This window comes from Astatotilapia calliptera, chromosome 4 (assembly GCF_964374335.1).
Source record: "Astatotilapia calliptera chromosome 4, fAstCal68.1, whole genome shotgun sequence".
In the NCBI taxonomy this organism is placed as follows: domain Eukaryota; kingdom Metazoa; phylum Chordata; class Actinopteri; order Cichliformes; family Cichlidae; genus Astatotilapia; species Astatotilapia calliptera.
The window spans coordinates 36,807,387-36,831,722 of record NC_137425.1 but is presented as its reverse complement, the minus strand read 5'-3'; the positions used below and the strand labels follow the sequence as shown (position 1 = coordinate 36,831,722).

At 42.8% G+C, this 24,336-nt stretch overlaps 1 protein-coding gene across 5 annotated transcripts; it reads right to left on the bottom strand.

Annotated features, from left to right (window-relative positions):
- Positions 1 to 455: 455 nt before the first annotated feature.
- Positions 456 to 24,145, bottom strand: lin7b (lin-7 homolog B (C. elegans)). 5 transcript variants are annotated; one of them, XM_080300634.1, is made up of 7 exons: positions 23,568 to 24,145; positions 23,379 to 23,524; positions 16,640 to 16,758; positions 15,836 to 15,907; positions 11,093 to 11,302; positions 9,522 to 9,708; positions 456 to 1,014 (listed from the first exon to the last, which is right to left on the bottom strand). In XM_080300634.1, exons 2-7 carry the CDS (start codon positions 23,407 to 23,409, stop codon positions 1,007 to 1,009), a joined length of 627 nt encoding a protein of 208 aa, XP_080156760.1. In that variant the 5' UTR covers positions 23,410 to 23,524; positions 23,568 to 24,145; the 3' UTR covers positions 456 to 1,006. The 5 variants fall into 5 exon arrangements, with proteins under 5 accessions (XP_080156760.1, XP_080156762.1, XP_080156758.1 ...); XM_080300636.1 differs by having other exon boundaries at positions 9,545 to 9,708; XM_080300632.1 differs by lacking the exon at positions 23,379 to 23,524.
- Between the last annotated feature and the right edge of the window lie 191 nt (positions 24,146 to 24,336).

Genomic DNA, 24,336 nt, shown 5'->3' with positions numbered 1-24,336 from the left:
TCTCAGCTGTTTCTCTTTCCCTCTTTCTTTCCCCCCTTCTTTCCCCCAGTCAAGTCTGTCCCGTATTCAGTAAGTGAAAATAAAATGAACAATAAAAGGTGAATCAAATGGACCATTACGGCAAGGCTGGGATGGTCAATTTGGTAAAGTAAATCCGTTGGGCATCTTTGTTTGCCTTTAGACAACAATTCTGATGCAAAAGAGCCAAACGGGCCAGGCAAAAAAAAAAAAAAAAGAATTACTGTACCATGAAATCATTAAGGGTAGTAAAGGCAGCCCTGAAGAAATGAGGTTAGCAGGGATGGAAACAAGCGCTGGGAAGAAATGATCAGGTCTGTCGGCATTCCAAGAAACTGGCTCTAGATTGTGTAATTATGTGAGACTGCAAACTTGTGTTATGGGAGGATTGTGCGTGTGAGCACTACGCAGTATAAAAGAATACTAATGCAAGAATATTCATTTTACACTGACTTTAATTCATGGGAAATTTGCCAATAAATATAGAGACAAAAAATAAAATACAAAAAAATGTCAACAATTTCACAAAATGGAACAAGCCATTCACAAATGCCAACACTTAGCCTTCTATCTGGGTCTATCCTGGGAAATGTTTTTTCTGCTACCGAGGTCTACTGCAGAATGTGGACTCTAATCAGAAATGCAGTGTACTATAAAACACTTGAGAATGTGCAGTTTAGATTCTGATTAAGCTACACACCAGAGAGAATATTTGGCCGTATGTAACAGGATGCTCAGGAAGACATCACTCTGGGAAAAGAAATTTACAGGCACGTTCTGACTACAAGCTAGCTCAGATTTTTCATTTGTCTAAGAAAGTGGCACGAGGATCCTAAACTGCAGGTTTCAATGCTTCAGCTCAGGTAACAGCTGTTGGTTGACTACTTCTTTGCTTCCATCCATGGTCTTTCTTCCTGCTGGAGCAGAAGAATCGGGAGGTCTGGATGATAAATCAGATGAAGGCGTTGGGCTGGTTAGCCTCTGGATTCTAGAGATCTGTGGAAGGTGAAAGAATGCATTAACCTACATGGTGATATATGACCACAGCTACACAGTCTATCAGCCAGACCCTATTTGTTATTCAGGTTTATCTAAGCAGCTATGTTGTTGTCACAGGGTAGATCCAGGACATGTTGGAGATATTCCGGTGTGTGGGGATCAGGGATTCTGGGCATTTCTGCTTAGACTGCTGCCCCTGAAATGGAGGGATGGATCAATTTGTGCCACCTATAGTATCTTCGTCATACACCAACTGCTTACTTGATACATATGTAATTCTTTGACATGTTGCATGAGAAAAATAAGGAAAAAAGCATCCAGTAACCGATCCTTTAAGCTCCATTTGTACTTGGTATCTGGACATTCGTGTTTCAGATGGACATCGTATTTGACTATGAGCAAGCGCTGGTGACAGTAGGAACAGGAACATTTCCATTCCAACAACAAACATCCGCAGAAATGGGCTCAAGGAGGGGTAGCCATCTACTGCCACCAGTTCTCTATCACAGACTATCTCACCACTCCGTTTCCCATATGTACGGGGAATGATCCCCCTTTGTCAGGGCGTGTCGATATGACCTTAAGACTCTCCACAGCTATGGTAAATGGCCTGTATTTGTATAGCACTTTTACTAGTCCCCCCTAGGGATCCCAAAGCGCTTTACACACCCAGTCATCCACCCATTCACACACTGGTGGAGGCAGCTACAGTTGTAGCCACAGCTGCCCTGGGGCAGACTGACAGAAGCGAGGCTGCCACATTGCACCATCGGCCCTTCTGGCCATCACCAGTAGGCGGTAGGTGAAGTGTCTTGCCCAAGGACACAATGACCGAGACTAGAAGAGAGATCTGTGTGTGGCATGAAGAACGAGGAGGGCAGCTGGACCGCTGCCACAACAACAGTCTGGAAATAAAGACAATTTACAGTGCTGTGCGTGGGTTCTTTATTCTGTCACAACAGCTTTGAAGTTATTTTATTCCTCCCAGATTGTGTTATCTTTGGTAGTTTTCTAGGACATTTCCTGTCAGGATCCTGGAGCTCCTGACCCAGTGTTGTGAGTTTCTTGTGTCTCAGGGTTTTTGTGTTATGTTGCATGTTCTAAGTTGTCTTTGTTGCCTCAGTTTGTTCTATAGTCTAGTATCTTAGTTTGGGTTTCTTGTATTCTGGTTAGTTTTCTGAGTGTTTAGTAGCCGCCCTCTGTGCCTCTTTTATGTTGGTCTCTGTGTTTCTTAGTTGCTCTGTCTCCCCTAGTCAGTCTGCGTCTGTGTTACATTTCCTGTTTTACTTTGAAGGTCTGTGTCCTACGTGAATGTATTGAGTTTCGCTTCCCTTTCGTCTGGTTATGTCTGATTTCTCCCAGCTGTGCTCCCCTCCTGTGTCTCATTCCCCTCGTTATTTCCCAGTGTATTTAAGTCCTGTGTTTCTCTGAGTCAGTGTCGCGTGGTCCCTCATTGCTGTGTTACTCGCTCCCTGTGTTTTCTTGAACTTAGAGTTCCCAGTGTGGCTTTGTTTTGTATGCATCTTCCTTGCCAGCCAATAAAGCTGTGATTTTGAGTTCATCCCTCGAGTCTGAGAGCCTGCATTTTGGGTCCAACTCCTGCCTGCCACACAGCGCTTGTTGACATTTCCACTACATAAATGGGAGGAAATTATTTGGTTTTGTTGAAAGGGAGGATGTTGGAAAGGCCTGACTTGCCCAAACATATAGTGTGGGTGTGCTGGAAATGTCTCAGTCTGCAAGATCTTTGGCAGAAGTTCAACAGAGGGGTAGTGGGGAGGAGGTTGGGGGCATTGGCTGGACCATTCTGCACTAGAGCCCTGTGCAGGACGATTTTTTCAATCTGGCTGCCAGTGGCGGCTCATTTAAACCTATTATTATTAACTCGTGCTTTTTCCATCCAGATCACAAATGCATGCAGCAGTCTGTACTTTGAAAGCTTTCATCCTGCCAGTGTAAAACACACAGGTAGATGTCACTGAACAGCAGCGATGTGAAACTATGAAATACAAGAACTTTGCCACACTTCTCACAAGTCCAGCTCTTTACCTTCTTGGTTCTTAACGATGTTAAAACTTTTCCACTGGTTCACTCCAGCCTTAATTTTGTTACTAACATCAGTTGTACCCTCCATCCTGCTAGCATTCTTGGGACCCCCTGTCAATTTTTAGCCACCTGCCTCTGCCCACAGCATCAGCAACCAACCTGCTCCTGCAAGATTTGTAGCCCTTTTTCATTAGTACCTACTCAGGTCGGCTTGATGTTTTTAGGGTTTTCCACTAGGTCACAGCACATGTTACCAGGTACTTTTTTAGTACCTACTCTGCTGGGTTCCAAGCAATCCAAGGCAATCCGAAAATGTGACATCAAAAGACTGCATGGTTCCCAAGTCTGACAAAAAGCTGAGTCCAGTCCAAGTCCACATGAAGGAAACGGCTTGCCTTTCCGAGTGTTAGGTAGCTTAATCATTTCTAAAAGAAAATAAAGTGTTTGTGTTATTTTAGCCAACATGTAATTGGTGCAGATGGGTTGTATGTGCGCTAAGTCACTGCTGACCTGCTCCCAGGCAGACACATGAAACCTCTGACAGGCTTAGTTGACCCACTCCCATCTCCCCATGCCCACATTCTTCCACTTCTAGCCAAACATTACTGGTATGTCTCCTGCCTGCCCAGTTCCACAAGCTGCACAGATGTAAACAACCCTCAGAGAAGTGGGATCAATGAGTTGGGAGAAGTCATGGGGTTGTTGCCATGTCTCAGTTAAGCTGGGAAAGTCTAACTTACGGTTGGTGAGGAGATGCTGGATTAGATGGTTGTTGCTCATAAGTGTCTGAATGTTTAATAGATTAACAAAGACAGTGGTGTTATCACATGTGGCAGACCGATTGGATAACACACTGAGGTCATTACCCTGACTGGTATTGCATTTTGCAAAACAATGTGGGACTCTGTAGTTTTCTCTGGTCCCCTCCCCAATCAGACCAGGAGTGACATGTTTAGCCGCATGTTCTCCTTAAATTGCTGGCTGTCTGAGTGGTGTCCCAGAAACGATGTGGGCTTCATAGATAATTGGCAAACCTTCTGGAGGAAACCTGGTCTTGTTAGGAGAGACGGCATCCATCCCACTTTGGATGGAGCAGCTCTCATTTCTAGAAATATGGACAAATTTATTAAACCCCCCAAAATATGACTATCCAGAGTTGGGACCAGGAAGCAGAGTTGCAGTCTTACACGCTTCTCTGCAGCTTCTCTCCTCCTGCTACCCCCCCAAAAACCCATCTCCATAGAGACTGTGTCAGCTCCCAAACAGACAAAAAACAAACTAAAAACCAGCAACAAACAACTTAAACATAAACAATTTGCAAAGCCAGAACATCTTACTATTCATCACTGATTGAAGACAATAAGAACAACCCCAGGTTTCTCTTCAGCTCTGTAGCCAGGCTGACAAACAGTCAGAGCTCTGTTGAGCCAACCATCCCTTTAACGTTAACTAGTAATGACTTCATGAACTTCTTCACAAATAACATTTTTATCATTAGAGAAAAAATTACCAGTAATCATCCCACAGATGTAATATTATCTACAGCTACTCTTAGTACCATTGATGTTAAGTTAGACTCTTTTTCTCTAATTGATCTTTCTGAGTTAACTTCAATAATTACTTCCTCCAAACCATCAACGTGTCTTTTAGACCCCATTCCTACAAAACTGCTCAAAGAAGTCCTGCCATTAATTAATGCTTCGATCTTAAATATGATCAACCTATCTCTAATGATCAGCTATGTACCACAGGCCTTCAAGCTAGCTGTAGTTAAACCTTTACTCAAAAAGCATCTCTAGACCCAGCAGTCTTAGCTAATTATAGGCCAATCTCCAACCTTCCTTTCATATCAAACATCCTTGAAAGTGTAGTTGTCAAACAGCTAACAGATCATCTGCAGAGGAATGGTTTATTTGAAGAGTTTCAGTCAGGTTTCAGAGCTCATCATAGGGCTGCTCGATTATGGCAAAAATGATAATCACGATTATTTTCACTGAAATTGAGATCTCGATTATTTGACGATAGAGCAGGGCGATATGGCCAAAAATATTTATCACGATATATATTTGAAAATTTGCGATAACGATATAACTGACGATATAATTGATGCGAGACAAAATACAACTCCACAACATTACTAGCGCAAAAAGACAACCTTCCATTTATTTTCACGTAAACAAGAAGCTGGTTTTTATGTACACTAAAGCTTTATAAAAAATTTATCAGTGCAAATGCAAATTCCTTGCTGAAAGTTTAACCCAAAGGCATTTCCAGTAGAAATGGGCTGACATATCCTGAGCATAACCATGTATAATATCCACTGAAGTTAAAAAGAGCTGCTTTGCAACATTAAACTGCAGTGTGCAGTACGCATTTTTCAGACCATAAGGTGCACGGGATTATAAGGCACATTAAGCGAAACAAAGCAGTCAGATAAATCAAACTTTATTAAACTCATTCTTCTTGCTTCCTCCACTTCTGTCCCATCGATTCATTAATGCTGTATTCTATCACAGCTGCTCTATTCCCATGTTGTTGCAGTATATTAATGACTAACCTCGTATTGTGGATGGATTATCTCAGTTGTTCTCCTGACTGAAGTTTGGTCCGTTTACAGCATCCTGCCATGCGATTGCATTTGTCTCTAACCATGAGGAACCTTCACGTTAACTTTTATAAGTGGAAAAGTGTTAGTGTTCGTCCTCCAGCTTCACTGTTATGTTATGCTAACATAGCTGTGTCGCTAGCGATCACGTAGCACATCATTATATACCAGCTAGCCCAACTTCAGTAACCCTACAAACGTCACTGCTGTTTAGTTTCCTGTCTTCATTTATGTTGGAAGTGATAGCAGAGCTGTACGTTTGAATGTTTTCAGAAATCTCTCAGTCAGAACATGCTATATCATGCTTAGGTAACTAGCGAAACTAGCGAGCTAACTTCCGCTAGCTTCCTGCTAACTTCTAACTCCGTTAAATGTAATAACTTTTGTTTTCATGGATGCCTGGAAGTTAAACTTTATAGTTACACCTGGTAAAGCAGCAATGCTGATCGTTTTATTAAAGATGAAATCATTTAGACAGTTTTCAACTCTCAGTGATGCTGCAGTGTTGTTTGACCTGAAGTCAAATATACAGAGTTTGGGACCCAGATTACTCCCAGATTTAAGAGCATCTTAGTCCGACAAATACGACAATAACGACGGCCGCTTGCATGTTCTGCAAAAAAATGTGCTTTGTTGTGTATCTGACGGACAAACACCAAACCAGTTCCACATCATGGAAGTTGCACCATTTTTACAAACCAATTCTGGTTCCTCAACAATTGGCCATGTGCGTATGAAAACAAAGGCACTGCGCATGCGCGTTTTACTCCCATTCTATCGCGATATTTCATTTTCCTATCGTTGCCTAACATTATACCGGTATTACCGTGAACGGTATAATATGGCCCAGCCCTATTTGACGATATTTATTTAACCCTTTAAGACCTACCATAGAACCAAGTCCGCCAGAGCTTATATTATTTTTTTACATGTTGTAGTGCCATTTGTGGGAGCATTTCAAGTTGCTATACAACTGTTATAGCCCATATTTTAATAATATGTATGCATTAAGTCCATCGTAATTACATTAATTGCAAAAAAGTGCAATAAACTACAAAAAAAATTGAAAATCGTTTTTGTTTTTTTACATATATTTCTACTTGGAGAAATTTATGAGGCTTATCCCTCAAAACTTTAAATACAAAAAAGTTGCAAAAAGTAGTTTACAACAACAGGAAATTTATTTTGAGTGTCTTCATAGTTTTATTTTGGAGATACAGCAATTTTTATACACTGCAGGAAAAACAAAAAAACAATCCTATGATGCAAATTTGCAAAGAAAACAGCATCAAAATAAACTATTTCCAGCAGTGCAATTCGAGTTCTAAGCATCCCAGCAACTATTCAGAAAAGTATAGAGTCAAACATGACTTATAAAAACACCAGTATAGGCTTTTAAGGCCTACAAGTAAAAAACTACATTTTCCGCGAAAATGACGTCACTTCCGGTTTCGGGCAGGAAATGCGATAGTTCGCGTTGACGTCTTTTTCAATGTGGGAAGTGTTAAGAACAGCTGATGGATCGGCAAAGCGTGTTTCTGGAGTATTATGTTTTTGTTCCTGCAAGTGCTTTTTATGCGATTTTTGCAAAGCTTCATGTGGAAGGAAACTGTGACCGAGGACAAGCTGATGGCATAAGATGTAAGTACAACTCCTCCGGTTTCATATGCAAAACAAATATTGCGCTAGCTTACGTGGTTCCGGTTCTACAGGGATTTAAAAATAGTTACACAAAACGGAGCGTGCTGCTCTGACCGGCTTTAAAGGGTTAACAATAACAATGTATTGAATAATGACTTTAAAAAATAATATAAAATAGTGCAAATACTGATAACAGTGCAAATGTTTGCAATATAAGAAATAAATGAGAAATGTAAACATCTATGTTTAGTGAACTTTGCAGTGTTGCTCTGTGGTGCAGCTACGACACCGTAGCAAAGTTTACACACTGTGTCTACTTGATCCACGTCTGACTGAACCCATAATGTTTCCAACCACTGAAGTTTTTTTTACCTCTTTTCAACCAACGGCCGTCACTCTCCTCTCCAAATAACTTCTGCTTAGCTTTCCGAGCTTCCCTCGGGTCCTCTTAATTGTTGTGACGCGTGTTGGAAATGGAGAGCGGAACGCTTGATTTACCACACGGAGCAGCGCGAGAGTAAAGCATGAGGGAGGGGCTAATAATCAGCTCAGTCATTTTTAATGATCGTTGAAAGCCCAGATCGTAATCGTGATTAAAATTCGATTAATTGAGCAGCCCTAGCTCATCACAGCACAGAAACAGCTTTAGTGAAGGTTACAAATGATCTTCTTATGGCCTCTGACAGTGGACTCATCTCTGTGCTTGTCCTGCTAGACCTCAGTGCAGCGTTCGATACTGTCGACCATAATATCCTATTAGAGCAATTAGAACATGCTGTAGGTATTACAGGTACTGTGCTGCAGTGGTTTGTATCATATCTATCTAATAGACTCCAGTTTGTGCATGTAAATGGAGAGTCCTCTTCACACACTGAGGTTAATTATGGAGTTCCACAGGGTTCAGTGCTAGGACCAATTCTGTTTACATTATACATGCTTCCCTTAGGCAGCATCATTAGAAGACATAGCATACATTTACACTGCTATGCAGATGACACCCAGCTCTATCTGTCCATGAAGCCAGATAACACACACCAATGAGTTAAACTGCAGGAATGTCTTAAAGACATAAAGACCTGGATGGCCGCTAACTTTCTGCTTGTTAACTCAGATAAAACTGAGGTTATTGTACTCGGCCCTGAAAATCTTAGAAATATGGTATCTAAGCAGATTCTTACTCTGGATGGCATTACCTTGGCCTCCAGTAACACTGTGAGGAACCTTGGAGTCATTTTTGACCAGGACGTGTCCTTCAACGCACATATTAAACAAATATGTAAGACTGCTTTCTTCCATTTGTGCAACATCTCTAAAGTTAGAAATATCCTGTCTCAGAGTGACGCTGAAAAACTAGTTCATGCATTTATTACTTCCAGGCTGGACGACTGTAATTCATTATTATCAGGAAGTCCAAAAAACTCCCTGAAAAGCCTTCAGCTGATCCAAAATGCTGCAGCAAGAGTCCTGACAGGGACTAGAAAGAGAGAGCAGATTTCTCCTGTTTTGGCTTCCTGTTAAATCCAGGATTCAAAATCCTGCTCCTCACATACAAGGTCTTAAATAATCAGGCCCATCTTATCTTAATGACCTTGTAGTACCATATCACCCTATTAGAGCACTTCGCTCTCGCTCTGCAGGCCTACTTGGATTCCCATGATGCACTGGGTGTTTCTTCTTCACTCACTATGTGTTAACAGACCTCTCTGCATTGAATCATATCTGTTATTAACCTCTGTCTCTCTTCCACAGCATGTCTTTATCCTGTCTTCCTTCTCTCACCCCAACCAATCACAGCAGATGGCCCCGCCCCTCCCTGAGCCTGGTTTCTTCCTGTTAAAAGGGAGTTTTTCCTTCCCACTGTCGCCAAAGTGCTGCTCATAGGGGGTCATATGATTGTTGGGTTTTTTGCTGTATTATTGTCTTCATGTTATTGTGATTTGTCGCTGTTTAAATAAAAGTCCACTGAATTAAATTCAATCTCATATGCATCTAATTTTAAACATTTGAGATGTATTTTGTGTTCTGTGAATAAAATCTAAGAGTTTATTAGATGCGCAAATTATCTCTTTTATTTACACTGGTGGTGTATTGCGTAAACACAGAAAAACTGCCCACTGTCCTTGACAATGGTCAGCTGACTAGTTGCCACACTCAGGATAACAGCAGTGTGTATCCAAACATATGATTATATGTATGGGTGCACACCACATACAAACATGCTGACTGCAGACTAACGAGTAGCTGGTGTGCTGCTGTCGTCTCCGGGCGCTCCTTATCTTCTCAAAGCGAGCCTCCATTTCCTCCAGCACCTTCGGGGTGTAGCGGACCACCAACTTGACTGATCCCTGTGCAGCCTTCAGCAGCTCAACAGCCTTTTCATGGTGCTCACCTTCAACACTCTGCATGAAGACCAACACAAAGCAAAAGTCTGACATGCTACAAGAAGCCGTTTCTTCCGACTACGTTTACTCTTTACCCATAAAGTGAACGTCTGATGACCTCCCCTCTACCCTTAAGTGGTTTGACAGCGACTGGAATAGGTTGTGGGTTTTTCCGAGGGTTGCCCTGGTAAGCTGTACACACAGAGATCACCCTCATTAACTTCTGATGCACACCCACTCATTTTGTTCTGGAAGGGGACAGAAGCTGCTCCGTTCAGAAGAGAGAAACAAGAATGACTTCTTATCAACACTTTCCAGGAGTGAAAGGACAGTGCTAACCTGTTTCAGCTATGACGATGCACTGACATGCACTTCTACAGTATTCCTTCATTTTAGAGAGATGGATACACTCTCATGTTTTCACATCTCTTGTCACGTATGGCTAGAGTACCTCTCCAACCTCCCAGTGATGTGGGCAGGCAGCCAGTTCTACCTCTCAGGGTGCCAGTAACCTGTTCTTATGGTTACATCTGAGTCATATTAAAGTAACTGATGGAGGATCTTTAACACCTTCACTATCAATGTTGGATAAGGTGAGTGAACGAGATAGAGATTATAGGTTAAGAGCAGTCTTTTAAGTTGCTCCACTGCATTTAGGAATAATTTAAAGCTGTTGCACAGATCCTCTACATCTTTCTCAGCATGTCAGCATAACAAACACTGCACCATCCACACCTTTAGGAACTCAGGGTGAACCTCATCCACCCCAGAGGCCCAGCCACCACGGAGGTGTTTAACCACCTCAGTGATGGACGAGTCGTCTCTCCTGTCCCCAGCCTTTGCTTCTACAGGAGACGCATCAGTGGGCTTAAGGAGGTCCTCAGAGTATTGAGTCTGTCGTCCCATTGTCCCAGTGGGAACAACAGTGAGATCTGGAGGGACCTGACAGGAGGAATGGCCCCCGAACCCCACCCAACACACTTTGCACCTGACCCCTGCAACACCTTATCCAGGCCAACAGGTAGGCTAAACGAATCAATTAGTATCAAACAGTATCAATTATTTATATCAATTATAATATACTGATGCTGTATATTTATGTAGATGTTCTACTGAACATACATAAAGTACAAAATGAACTAGAAATGATAATAAATGTGACTGTTGATGCGCCTGACCTAAAAACAAAGTGTAAATGTGCCGTATATGAAGAAATGTTCTTGTGTTATTTTTGGATTTACAAATTCTACAGACAATGGTTTTAAATGGGGTCTTGAAACTGGATAAATACTTGTAGTTAACACTTTTAAAATAATTCCAGGATTCAGTGACTGCTTCTGGTCTTCACGCTGTGTGCACCTCTCCTCAGCAGGTTGTAAGTGGGCTTCTGTGATCCTCTTACCACACCATTGACAGAAAGTAGCTGGTCTCCTCTCTTCAGCCCACCTTGGCGGTCAGCCACTCCTCCAGGGATGACTCTTGAGATATAGATGGGAGAGTTTTGCTCTTTTCCACCCATGATGTTAAAGCCCAGTCCCTCTTCTGTCTTGGGCAGTTCTACCACCCTTGGGTGGGCGTGCCCCTCACTGGCTGCAAAGGCTGCCACTGTGGCCTAATCAGAGAGGAAACCACATGATGAGCAAAACAACAAGTTCTATTTCACATCACATCTCCAGTTACCTCTATTTGTTACACAAAACAGAGGATCTGACTGTACACAGGTGGGAGGACAAACATATGCTGCATTCAAAGGATGCAATACAAAACAAGCTATTTTCCCACAGTGGTAGTGTTAAATGTGGGCCTGTTTATAGACAATCTGAGTAACTCATAAAGTCCACAGCATGTCTTTATCCTGTCTTCCTTCTCTCACCCCAACCAATCACAGCAGATGGCCCCGCCCCTCCCTGAGCCTGGTTCTGCTGGAGGTTTCTTCCTGTTAAAAGGGAGTTTTTCCTTCCCACTGTCACCAAAGTGCTGCTCATAGGGGGTCATATGATTGTTGGGTTTTTCTCTGTATCTATAGGGTCGACCTTACAGTATAAAGCACCTTGAGGCAACTATTTTTGTGATTTGGCTCTATAGACATAAAACCGAATAGAACTGAATTATATACATAATTTTAATAAAAATGCATAAATAGTAGGGCTGCACGATTAATCGTTAGAAAATCGCGATCTCAATTCATACTTATGTGCGATCTCATTTCCAAATGACAACGATTTACAAAAAAAAAAAAGAAGACGACGACGATTGTACCGCATTTTGATCCGGGACGTAATCTGCACGGAAACAAGCGCTCACTCTTCCTGCTCAACAAATGACAAGGACGGAGCCTTATACCACGTGATACAGAAGCTGGCTGCTAAAATTGACTGTGTGCACGTTAGCATGTGCTACTTCCGGTGCAGAAACTCCTGTGGGGAGCTTTGTTTCCGGTGTCCTATTCACGCCTTGTTTACGGTCCAAAACAAGTTAAGCAAATGAATGAATCAAGCAGCGATTTACATTTCTATAGATGTCTCGGGCATTTACCCAATATATCTGTAAATGATGTTTGTGTAAAGTTGGTCAGAAGGTTCCTTTGTGAGTGCGCATACGCCATTAGCGTGCTGCCTGCTGTAACCCCCAATTTCCCTCGGGATGAATAAAGTATTCTGATTCTGATTCTGATGTTCATCGACTTGTCGATATTTTCCCCCGCGCCTCAGAACAAAAGAGAAAATGGATTCAGATGTTATATTTCTCAGCTGTCCCTCGTTTATCGCGGGTGTTATGTTCTAAAAATAACCAGCGAGAGGTGAAATCAAGGAGCCAATTTTATTTTTTGACAGTGCAAAACGTTTCGTGGACATCGTGGACATACAGTACTACACTTCAGAGTCACACTGCCAGCGATCGATGCAGCGATTCTGTACTGTACAGGAGAGACGTCACGGAGATCGTCTGCAGCGATCAGGACACAATGTGACGTAAAAAAACGTGCAAACTTGCACTAAAAAAATCTGTGAAACAGCGAGGTGAAAGGTGAACGTTATAGCGAGGGACCGCTGTAATTTTGAAGGTAAGTCACAACATACCCTTCATAAATAATAATGTATAGAAACCGTTACCAGCAATCATTCGTTTTTTGTGTGGCTTTTTTCACGGTTTGTTAACATGCTGTGTAGGTGTGTACTTGACTAGCTGATATCGACATAACGGGGAAACATCTGGTTTGACTATTGTTCACCTGTAGTTTGAATGCTGAACATTTGCCTGTTTAAATCATAAGACCCGTCACTATACAAAGATGTGATTCTGCATGTGGACGATGTGTCTTCTGCTGCAGTGATGCAGTTCTGCTTGTGTTGAGCGATGTAAACAACTGATCGATCTAAACGCTTTAAACGTCAAAATTGATCATTAGATTTTTTTATGACACAACAGCGGTGAGTGTTCCCACCTTCTGCTCTTTGTAACGTAACGCCATCTTTCTGTTTTCGAGTTTTGGACATGATTTTGGAGGATATCTTCACAGTAGCGATTGACCGCAAAGTAAAGCTACCGGAAATGTACAACCCCACATCCGGTCTCAAACCAGGAAGTTAGCATTTTCTCATGCACAGGGTCAATTAGCAGGGAAAAAACAACGGAGAGCACGTCAGGGATGACGAGAAAGTGACTGGAGAAAATCCGTCCCGGTCAACCACCCAAACATCAATAACGGAACCTTATACAGCGCTTTCCTATACATGTCGAACTCCCGCAGGCACAAAGAAATTACGGAGTCTATCACTTATCACCTGACCAAAGATATGGCTCCATCAACACTGTGCAAAACGAGGGATTTAGGAAAATGATCAACACCCTAGACAAACGCTACACAGTGCCAACTATTTTTCTATTGTTGCACTACCTGCTCTATACACGCATCGTCGAGCAACGGTGGAGACGGAATTTCAAGCAGTACATTTTCGGCAACGACAAAATGTGAGACATTTGTTGTTTTTATGTTTATTTATTGTTTTTATGTTCAGTCTCAACTGTTACGAAGTTGATGTGCAGTTAATAAGTGCAATAAATATTTATATTGGAAAAGAAAATCGTGAGAAAATCGTGATCTCAATTCTAAGCCAAAAAATTGTGATTCTCATTTTATGCAAAATCGTGCAGCCCTAATAAATAGATCAAATATACTAAAATAAATAATGAAAAACAAACAGCACAAAAAGGAGCCTATCCGGTTGTTCAGTCTGACGTCACTAGCCGTGTCTGGGTCTAAACTCCGCTGCAGGTCCATATATCAAACGATCACTGTGGCATTACTGAGAGTTGAAAAACTGTCTAAAGTCTTTCATCTTTAATAAAACGATCAGCGTTCTGCTCTACCAGGTGTAACAACTGAGTTTAACATCCAGGCATCCATGAAAACGGAATTTATGACATTTAACGGAGTTAGAAGTTAGCAGGAAGTTAGCTCGCTAGCTTCTATCTAAATACAATATAGCATGTCCTGACTGCAGGGTTTTGGAAACAAATTAAAACGTAGAGCTCTGTTATCACTTCCAACATAAATGAAGACAGAAAACTAAACAGCAGTGACGTTTGTAGGGTTACTGAAGTTGGGCTAGCTGGTATATAATGATGTGCTACGTGACTGCTAGCGACACAGCTATGTTAGCATAATATAAACAAGCTAACTTTTTTTCCACTCGATAAAAGTTAACGTGAGTGTTCTCGGTGGTCAGGAACAAATGTAATCGCATGGCAGGATGCTGTAAAAGGACCAAACTTCAGCCAGGAGAACAACTGAGATAATCCATCCACAACACGAGGTTAGTCATTAATATACTGCTGCATGGGCTGGGCTGTAGTTACATCCTAAGGTTTTAAAAACTGAGCTTAAATAAATGATTAGCGGTAATAAAAGCCGAGGGAGGTCAACAGGGATCACTGAGTGTTTTAGGAGCTTTTTGAGATTAAATAGAAGAAAATACAAAACATTAAACATGTTAACAACACAAAAGCCATATTAAACGCAGACTACTTTAGGCCTGGAAGTAGGATTCGTCACGTCATCACTTAACAATCGGATAGAGAGCATGTGTGGTAGAAATGCAAATATGTTTCTAACAATAGTAAATTCTGATTGCAAAAGCTGCCAGAAAAGAGGAAAGGAAAGGGAAACAAAGGAAGAAAAAACCCAGACAGAGAGAGTAAGGACACAAAACATGAAGTTGCTCAGCATTTCAAACTGCTGAAAGTAGACGTCAGGAAGAGCACACTGTGGAGCCGGCTAACCAGCCGAGCATTCGTCCTCACATGGCACCGTGACAGGCTTTTAGAGGTCAAAGGCTTAAGGAGACAAAGATATCCGTCAGAGGCAAACTCTGGAAGGATGTCAGGTGGTATTCTTCAGTGCAAATTCATGTATTAAACGCTGCATTCATCTGTAGCATTTCAAGATTCCCTTCAACTATGCATCCTACTGTTTCAGTGGGAGATGCACGATCACTACATCTTCACTTGTTTTGAGCAAAAACAAATTCCACACTCTGCCACTCTGGTGCAAACCTTTCATTTATGGGGTGGCTGTGGCTCAGGCGGTGGAGCAGATCAGCCACTGACTGGAAGGTTGCTGGTTCGATCCCTGGCTTCCCCTAGTCTACATGCCAAATATCCTTGGGCAAGATACTAACCCCAAGTTGCTCACCAATGCATCCATCGGAGTGTGGATGTAGATTAGTTTGCACTTAAGTATAGAAGGAAGTGCTTGTGTGACTGGGTGAATGAGGCCTGTTGTATAGCTGTGAGTAGAAAAGCGCTGTATAAGAATCAGTCCATTTATGACAGAGGTCACCATATTCCAGCACTGCAGGAGTGCTGCACTGTTAATCCCATTTAACTGTACTACTTTTGTTAAAACATATTTATCAGTTTAACAAATGCATACTGCACTGTTCTCAGTATCTCAGTGTCTGCTCAGTACAGTTAAATATTCCAATGTGTAGTCAGATTTTTCCCACTTTGACTAAAGATGCCACTACAGTGTGTGTAGTGGCATTAGCAGAGCGTCGTAGTCTAAGAACTACAACACTGCTGTGGTTTGCAATCACAAACAGCCTAAATCTCTAACATAAAGCTGCTTTGTCATTTGTAATACCTTGGCTGTTGCCTGTGCTCGCACCTCTGGTCCTCCAACAATGTCTAGAGTGTCATAGAGCTGCTCATAAACCTAAGGACAACAAAGCAGAACAAAGGTGGCTCAGACTGGAGTGTAATGGGGATGTAGCATCACACAGTGCAGTAGATACACAGACAATGGATAACACTGCAAACATCCATGATAAATTCTATTATTAGCTAAATATAAGAAACTGCACCATGTGCTTTCAGTCAGTCTTTGATAACAGCTTCAAGGCTCACACTTATTTACTTTCTGTTATCTTCTTTACTATTTAGTTATTCATTAAGTCATTAGTTGTTACAGTCATTAGTTATCTAACTTAACTTTTTAAATGCAAGTGTTGCCAAGAACGCCAGCGTGGTGGCTGGTTGCTCGTTCAGCATCAGATTTTAGTAAATGGCCTCAAACTTAAAGTGTAGTTTTCACTGATTGGAGGCTAAATATGTGGCTGCAGCTCAGGAGGCAGAGCAGCTCATGTACTAATCTCTACTGAAGGCTGTACGGCCAGTGTGCTGAGGCCCAGGTCAGAGTCCAATCCACGGTCTTTACTGCGTATCGTCCATCTCCACTGCGCCACCATTCAATAAAGACAAAAATGTCCAAAAAGAAAGGAAGAAAGTGCACATGTTCTCACATGGGTCATTTAAAAAAGTCTGAGATGATTAAATGAAAAGAGTTGCTTTTAAACAGACTGTGAGGACGTGACAATGCTCACTTTATGCACCGGACATTAGGAAAACGATTATTAAACATTCTTTTAAAAGGGCCGTGGCACTTTACCTCTCTGATGGCAGCGCAGAATTTGCTCTGTAGGACTCTCTGCAGGGCCTGCAGTTTGGGAGGAGGCAGCTCACCAGTCCGCTGCAGCCGGTCCAGCAGCTCGATCACCCTGCATACATCTAACCCACAACACACACAAGCCAGGATTAACAACACAGCAACACAACACTGTCTGTGGACACTACAGACCCTCCCACAGTCACAGGATGCATTTCCATGAGGTGAGTGGGAACATTTCTCCAAGTGGTGAAGACGGCCGCATGAAGGCATCTACTGCCTTTCTATCCATCCCCAAAGGTTCTCAGTTGGATTTGGATCAGGGGAACACACAGGATGGTCCAACAGGGTGATGTTATTGTCCTAGAAGAAGTCTCTTGTCCTGCAGCATTGTGTACTGTAGCATTGTCCTGTTGATAAACCCAGTGGTTACCACACAGACGAGGGCCCTCAGTCATGAGGGACGCTCTCTGCAACATCTGGACACAGCCAGCAGCTGTTTGACGCCCCTGCACCTCCTGAAGCTCCACTGAAGGAAAAAGCACCCCAGGCCATGATGGCGGGAGACTACCTGACAGAAAAGGACAATGAATCCACATTCGGCCTTTTAAAGGCCATGATCCCACCAAGAGGAAGGATCATGGCTAAACTGGAAACGTGGACCCTCCTGGGGTGATTACCAACACGATGTTAAACCCTCTGAAGCTCTACTGGAAAATGTGAATATGGAGCATTTTGGACGAGGCCTGAAGCATGAAGAGTTGGTACATGGCACCAGGCCCTGGCATGATTCACACCTACTGTAACACAGGTGGCAAAGGCACACACATTCTCTACTTAAGTACACAAACTAGTGTACGGGGAAAAGAATTACAAATCACTACACTTTCTTTTGAGCGCTCCAGTAGCTACATGCTGCTGCTGCTCTGAGTTTTACTGCTCTTTGTGGACTTACACGACCGAACTGAACAAGACGTACGCAGATGTTTGACAGTACACTGCTCATGCTGTTTTTATACTAGATGATATAAAGTTAGCATGAAGGTGGAATGAATCTCACCATCATCAGCTTAACTAATCCCTGCTACACTTGATGTAACCTAACTCTGACCATAAGCACCACAGGTACTGTGCACCCGTCACACGCTGTTCTTTAGTGTAGAGCTATCACAGTACAGCAAGCTAACCTGTTCATCCTGCAAGCAACACTTAAATAACAGCCTATTTTGCTTCTCAGCAGATTTCTCCATATGAACAGACACATCACATGTATAAACCTAATTTAAAAACACAAGGACTCACATGTAAGCTTTACATTTCCCATTTATCAAATACCAATTCAATTTTATTTATGCAGTACCAAATCACAACAGCAGGGGACGGGGCCTGATTATTTAAGACCTTGTATGTGAGGAGCAGGATTTTGAATTCTGGATTTAACAGGAAGCCAAAACAGGAGAAATCTGCTCTCTCTTTCTAGTCCCTGTCAGGACTCTTGCTGCAGCATTTTGGATTAGCTGAAGGCTTTTCAGGGAGTTTTTAGGACTTCCTGATAATAATGAATTACAGTCGTCCAGCCTGGAAGTAATAAATGCATGAACTAGTTTTTCAGCGTCACTCTGAGATTACTTATTTACTTATTACTTTTTAAAAACATGATACCTAATCTGAATACGTAATAAAGCGACAGACCTTTCAGCCCAACTCTATTTTTCTGCATAATCATCATATCAAATTGAATCAAATGGAAAAGTCTCTTTTTAAAAATTGTTTTATTAGTTTTAATCTTTTAACTTCATGCACATTGCATCAAGCAAAAATTTAATTATATGTTACAGTCTTTCACATGAAGAAATTTACCATTTAAACTAGAGCTGGGCGATATGAGATTTTTTCATATCATGATATGTTTTTTTCATTTCAGGCGATAACGATATCTATCACGATATAAGCCAAATAACTATATTTGTAAGATTTAAATGTGCCGTTGCTCACAAGTGAAATGTGAAATAATCAGCAGCTTGTTTTTATTTAAATATTTATTTCCCATAATAAGTTCAACAGGGTAGATGTACTTAAGGAACATGAGACTTTTTCAGATAAATAAAGGCAAATATTGCAAACTACACAAAAGGCAGCCGCTAAAGCGTTTAAGTTTCAAAATAGAACAAACGAAACAGACTAAATTGTCAATTCCACTTAGAAACAAAATATTAATTCTAAAAATAAATCTTAGTTTGTGTTACAGAAGAACAGACAAAACTGACTAACTTTTGTCAATATCAAATAAACTGAGAACTAAAAGGAAATTCTCAATCTCTCCTTGTTGTATAGCTGAGCTTTTCAAACAGTTTTAACAGTTACTTTAGTCTGACAAAAGCCGAATGACGAATCAGCGCTTCCAGTCAGAGACCGAGGCTACGTCCACACGTACACGGGTATTTTTGAAAACGGAGATTTTCCGTTTTCGTTTTAAAAAATAATCCCGTCCACACATAAAGGCAGAAATGAAGGAAAACGCTGCTATGAACATGCCAAAGCAGCAGGTGGCGCTAGATTCCTAACCGTGCAGAAATGTTGGCCAATCAGAAGTCTAGAAGCCTCTGTGGGAAAAAGTAAACAAAGCTGGGGCATAGAAGCAGAACCGAGTCGTATGTGTGGACGGACAGTAACTGTGTGTATATGTAAGCATTTAAACACTGCAGAGAGTAGAATTAACAGTATTGTAGAAATTCATTTCACCGAAACAATAACGTGGCGCACAGTGTGACGCATGCACCAGTTTATTGTATTTCCAGACTTGCTTTCGGCACATTTACAGTGCACGCTACTCTGTTTTTTGTCAGACTTGAAATAGCCGAAATACCTTCACACTACGGAGCTTCTATGGCTCTTCCGTTCGACAATCTCTCCGGCGTTGGAACCATCATCTGTTTTCTCTTCGGTCACGCTCGGTTGATTTCTCTAGTCGGCACACTCATTTCCTCCAAACAAACACACGTGTGGCTTGGCACTTGTGCTGTACGTAACAAGTCACGCGACGTGACGCTGCGGCTGTGATTGGTTCGGCTCTGCGCTACTTAATTTGGATTGGCTGACCTTTTTTTTTTTTTTTTTTTAAGAGGACAAGAGCGGCGAGGTCTATCGCGATAGTTTAATTTCTCTATCGAGTAAAAGTTATATCGCGATACATATTGTTATCGTTCTATCGCCCAGCTCTAATTTAAACCTATGTTCTGCATATTCCAGCATATGAAATAAAATAATGTTTTGTGTTTACACTCTTTCAAATAGATGCAAGTAAAACTCAGCAAATAAATGAATAAAATCAAAGATTCAGCAGCTCTTAAATCTATTGTCACCTGTTTAGCAGGAGTGGGGCGGATCCCTTAGTAATCTTTTACTTTACTCGTCACTTGAAAAAAGTAATCGGATTACAGTAACGTGTCACTGCCCATCTCTGCTCAGCATAACATGGAAGCGCCTGTCAGGCAACATAGTGGCTAAGATGAACAGACAGAAGGCTCAATACATGAGCAGGCCACAGAGAGGAATCGGCAGGAATACCAGAGGCGCAACGCATCAACCAATGGTAGACGGAGCAGTTTCCAGAGCCCTGGGAGCTTGAGGGTCCTGCACAGCATCTCTGTTGTTCCTAGGACTGCGCTCTTCTGGACAGAGATCCAGAACCTCTCTGCACTGAATCACACTTGTTATTAATCTCTGTCTCTCTTCCACAGCATGTCTTTATCCCGTCTTCCTTCTCTCACCCCAACCGGTCACGGCAGATGGCGCCTCTCCCTGAGTCTGGTTCTGCCAGAGGTTTCTTCCTGTTTCCTTCCTGTTGAAAGGGAGTTTAAAGGGGTGAGATTTCATCACCCCCACCCGAGATTGGGTACTTCGCCCCAAGTGTGATGGAAGAAGGATTGTTGAGTGCACTGATCCTGAAAAATAGGATCATGGTAAAGCTTGAAACCTGGATCTTCTGTAGATGGTTAATCAAGACTACATGAAGTACCCTCAGAAGATCTACTAGATGATGTGAACAGGGTCCAGTAACCATCACAGTGACATATATCAAAGACAGGGTCTCCAGTATAAAGTATTGGACAGCACCAGAACCTGACATGGATCATGCCTGCTGTCTGAAGAAGCTGACTGCACTCCATGAGCGTCTGGCAGCACAGATGAACCAGAGAGAAATCCGGAATGGCTAACCAAAGGCCAGACAGTCCTGATCCTCAAGGACCCCCAGGAGGGACCGGTCCCCTCCAACTACCGACCAATAACCTGCCTCAGCACCACGTGGAAGCTCCTGTCAGGCGTCATAGTGGCTAAGATGAACAGCAGCTACTGGTAGATCGAGCAGTTAGCTGAGACTACAAGACCAGTCTGACCAACCTGTGCACTGCCTGGATTGATTACAAAGAGACCTATGACTCGATGCCCCACACCTGGATCCTGGAATGCCTAGAAGAGCCTTCATCAGGAACTCAATGGGGATGTGACAGACAGCACAGAGGCACTAATCATGGCAGCACAAGAACAAGCTCTGAGCACAAGATCCATAGAGGCTGGGGTCTATCACACCAGGCAAGACCCCAGGTGCAGGCTGTGTAAAGATGCCCCAGAGACAATCCAGCACATAACAGCAGGGTGCAAGATGCTAGCAGGCAAGGCATACATGGAACGCCATAACCAAGTGGCCGGCATAGTGTACAGGAACATCTGTGCCGAGTATAACCTGGAAGTCCCGAGGTCAAAATGGGAGACGCCCCCAAGGGTGGTGGAGAATGACCGAGCTAAGATCCTGTGGGACTTCCAGATACAGACGGACAAAATGGTGGTGGCTAACCAACCGGACATAGTGGTGGTAGACAAACAGAAGAAGACGGCCGTAGTGATCGATGTAGCGGTGCCGAATGACAGCAATATCAGGAAGAAGGAACACGAGAAGCTGGAGAAATACCAAGGGCTCAGAGAAGAGCTCGAGAGGATGTGCAGGGTGAAGGTAACGGTGGTCCCCGTGGTAATCGGAGCACTAGGTGCGGTGACTCCCAAGCTAGGCGAGTGGCTCCAGCAGATCCCGGGAATAACATCGGAGATCTCTGTCCAGAAGAGCGCAGTCCTGGGAACAGCTAAGATACTGCGCAGGACCCTCAAGCTCCCAGGCCTCTGGTAGAGGACCCGAGCTTGAAGGATAAACCGCCCACAGGGGCGAGAGGGGGATTAAAGAAAAAAAAATTGCTGGAGCCACTCACCTAGTGCTCCGATGAGGGGTTTATGTATATGTACGTGTGTGTATATATATATATATATATATATATATATGGTTTTAATAGTAGGGTGATCATTGGCAGTCTTCACAGAAGAAGTAGTTCTGAAAGAAATCATAAATTCTTTGACCATTCTTATAAATAAGGGGGAAAGAGGTCTGCAAAATGTGTTTATGTTACCTCCTGTCTCTTTCACTAACGAGGCCCTCACCCCGTCAGCTCCAGAATAATAACCACTCAGATAATATTGTAAATATAAAATAAAAAGACTAACATGAGGAGCCTATAGTCTATAGCGCTCCTCTCGGCAAAGCAAATATTTTTGACACAACCAAGTAGTCAGACGATGATTCTACTTCTTAAAACTATTGGACAGGTCAGGTATAAAAACCAAAACAAAACGTTTAGCAGCTTCACTGCACTGTGTTTGCACACGGGACTGAAGAAGATAACAGAGGAATTATACCTTTAATTAAATATTAATTAAGGATCCAAGCACCCATTTCACACCTTGACTCATGTAATGAAGCACATGATAGTGGGTCACCCACTGGGATAGATACCTGGGGCTGTCCACCCAGTCTTAGAACTGACAAAGCTTCTCAGATGAGACGTCTTCAAGAAACTTAAAGAAGTCCAGTTACATTTTTCCCCAAGCTCCTTAGACTACCGTGACCTGGATGACTGAGAACCTACACAGATATGATGTTAAGCTGCTTTAATGATTCCAAAACCAATTTTGATGAGTATTTGGAATATCTGTCCTGCTGGAACATCCAGTTTTCTTCACTTGAGGTTAAGTTGAAGACGTTACTCCATCCTCTTTGTGTGGATATACCAGTAGCACTTGCAGCAAAACATCCCCAGAGCACGATGTCACCACCATGATCCACAGCATATGTGTATACAGGTATATGTAGCACAGACTGTACAGTATCCCACACACTTTTGATGCTTCATCCATGGCTGTTTGATCAGTTTTACCAGTGTGAACCTGTGTATTATATTGAAAACATGGGCTAATTTATTTATCTTTGACACTACAACAGGTCATCCCACTAAGGAGGGTTGCTTTTGAAGGTGGTGTTGTAATTAAAGAGTTTAAAAAACTGAACGTGTCTGCGAGCAGCGTTCACAGTAACTGAGAGGTAGGCGTGGCACTGGGGACCGAGCCCCCCTAAAGGTTACGTCCTAGTCACCCCTGCTGCGCACATCATCTAAACTGTGTCGTGGTTAAATTATTAACTTGTGTCGTTAGGGTCTGTGTGCATTAACAGACGTCGAACACGATCCTCCTCACCGACTGGATCATGCGCTGATGGATACTCAGCATTTTAGGCCCAACCAAGCTCCATACCGCTAAAGACGCAGGAGATGGGGCCGTAAAACCCAAAGAAGCCGACCACAGCAAACAAACGTGTCAGTGTAGGAGCGGAGGCGGGGCCCAGGGACGTGTACATCGGTACCTTTGTATGCATCAGACAAGCCAACGATCATCGTTTCGCCTTTGTTGTGGAATCAGACTGCGAGCACGTCTCCCACACACACTGCATCTGCTAGCTACGTTACCTCTCTCCAGGGTTAGGGTTAGCTACCCTGCTAGCTACGTTACCTCTCTCCAGGGTTAGGGTTAGCTACCCTGCTAGCTACGTTACCTCTCTCCAGGCACAGCGGTTCTGTCATGGCCGCCATGTCTGCTTCTTTAGCCGGGTGGTAGTACGAGGACATCATCGCGGACTCGGTGCACACTGATCCAACGAACACCTCGTATGGCCGATTAATGTTGTTCACAGCAGTGCGTGGCCCATCGTTGCCCACGGCCTGCTTAGCATCGTGAGTGGAGCTTCGAGACTACAACCTGACGCAGCAGCTCTCCTCCAGCTGCGGCTTCAGTGCGCGAAGCAGCGATGTCATCTACGCAGGACTCATGTGCTCCACGCACTGACACAACAAAGGACATCCCTCACACACTTGCAGTATCTGCTGTTGTCTGATGGGCGTTTTTAATATTTATCACCCAGCTGAAAGGCTGATAGAGCACTGCTACATGTGCTCTGGATATCCTGTAACTGGCCTTGTTGGTCTGGGGTGACAGGTTTGTAAGAACTGATCGGAGACTACGAAATAAAACATTTGGCACAGACTCATGGACAAAGGATACAAAGTGAATGGCGTGAAACTTTCTGGCTTTAAGTCACATCTTTATTAAAATGTCCTTGCAAATATTACCAACAGCAGGAGATTAATAAAAAGGAATAAACAGAAGAGCTCATAACTGCCACAACACTACATCTTCAACCTGACAGGATGCTCATCGGGACACATTTACCAAACTCACGTGGCTGCTAGATCTGGAAATTAAAACGGCTACACCATCGACCCATTTCAAAACAAAGTTTATTTGTGTCTGTTTGTTTTGTTTTT

Bases quoted from the DNA above. Each gene is read 5' to 3' on its own strand.
- lin7b (XM_080300632.1), bottom strand. From the start codon at position 23,643: ATGATGTCCTCGTACTACCACCCGGCTAAAGAAGCAGACATGGCGGCC. The intron at 15,908-16,639 runs GTAAAGTGCCAC...TGTTGTCCTTAG, and splicing joins TCTGCGCTGCCATCAGAGAG to GTTTATGAGCAGCTCTATGA. The intron at 11,303-15,835 runs GTATTACAAATG...CTCTCTGATTAG, and splicing joins GAGCACAGGCAACAGCCAAG to GCCACAGTGGCAGCCTTTGC.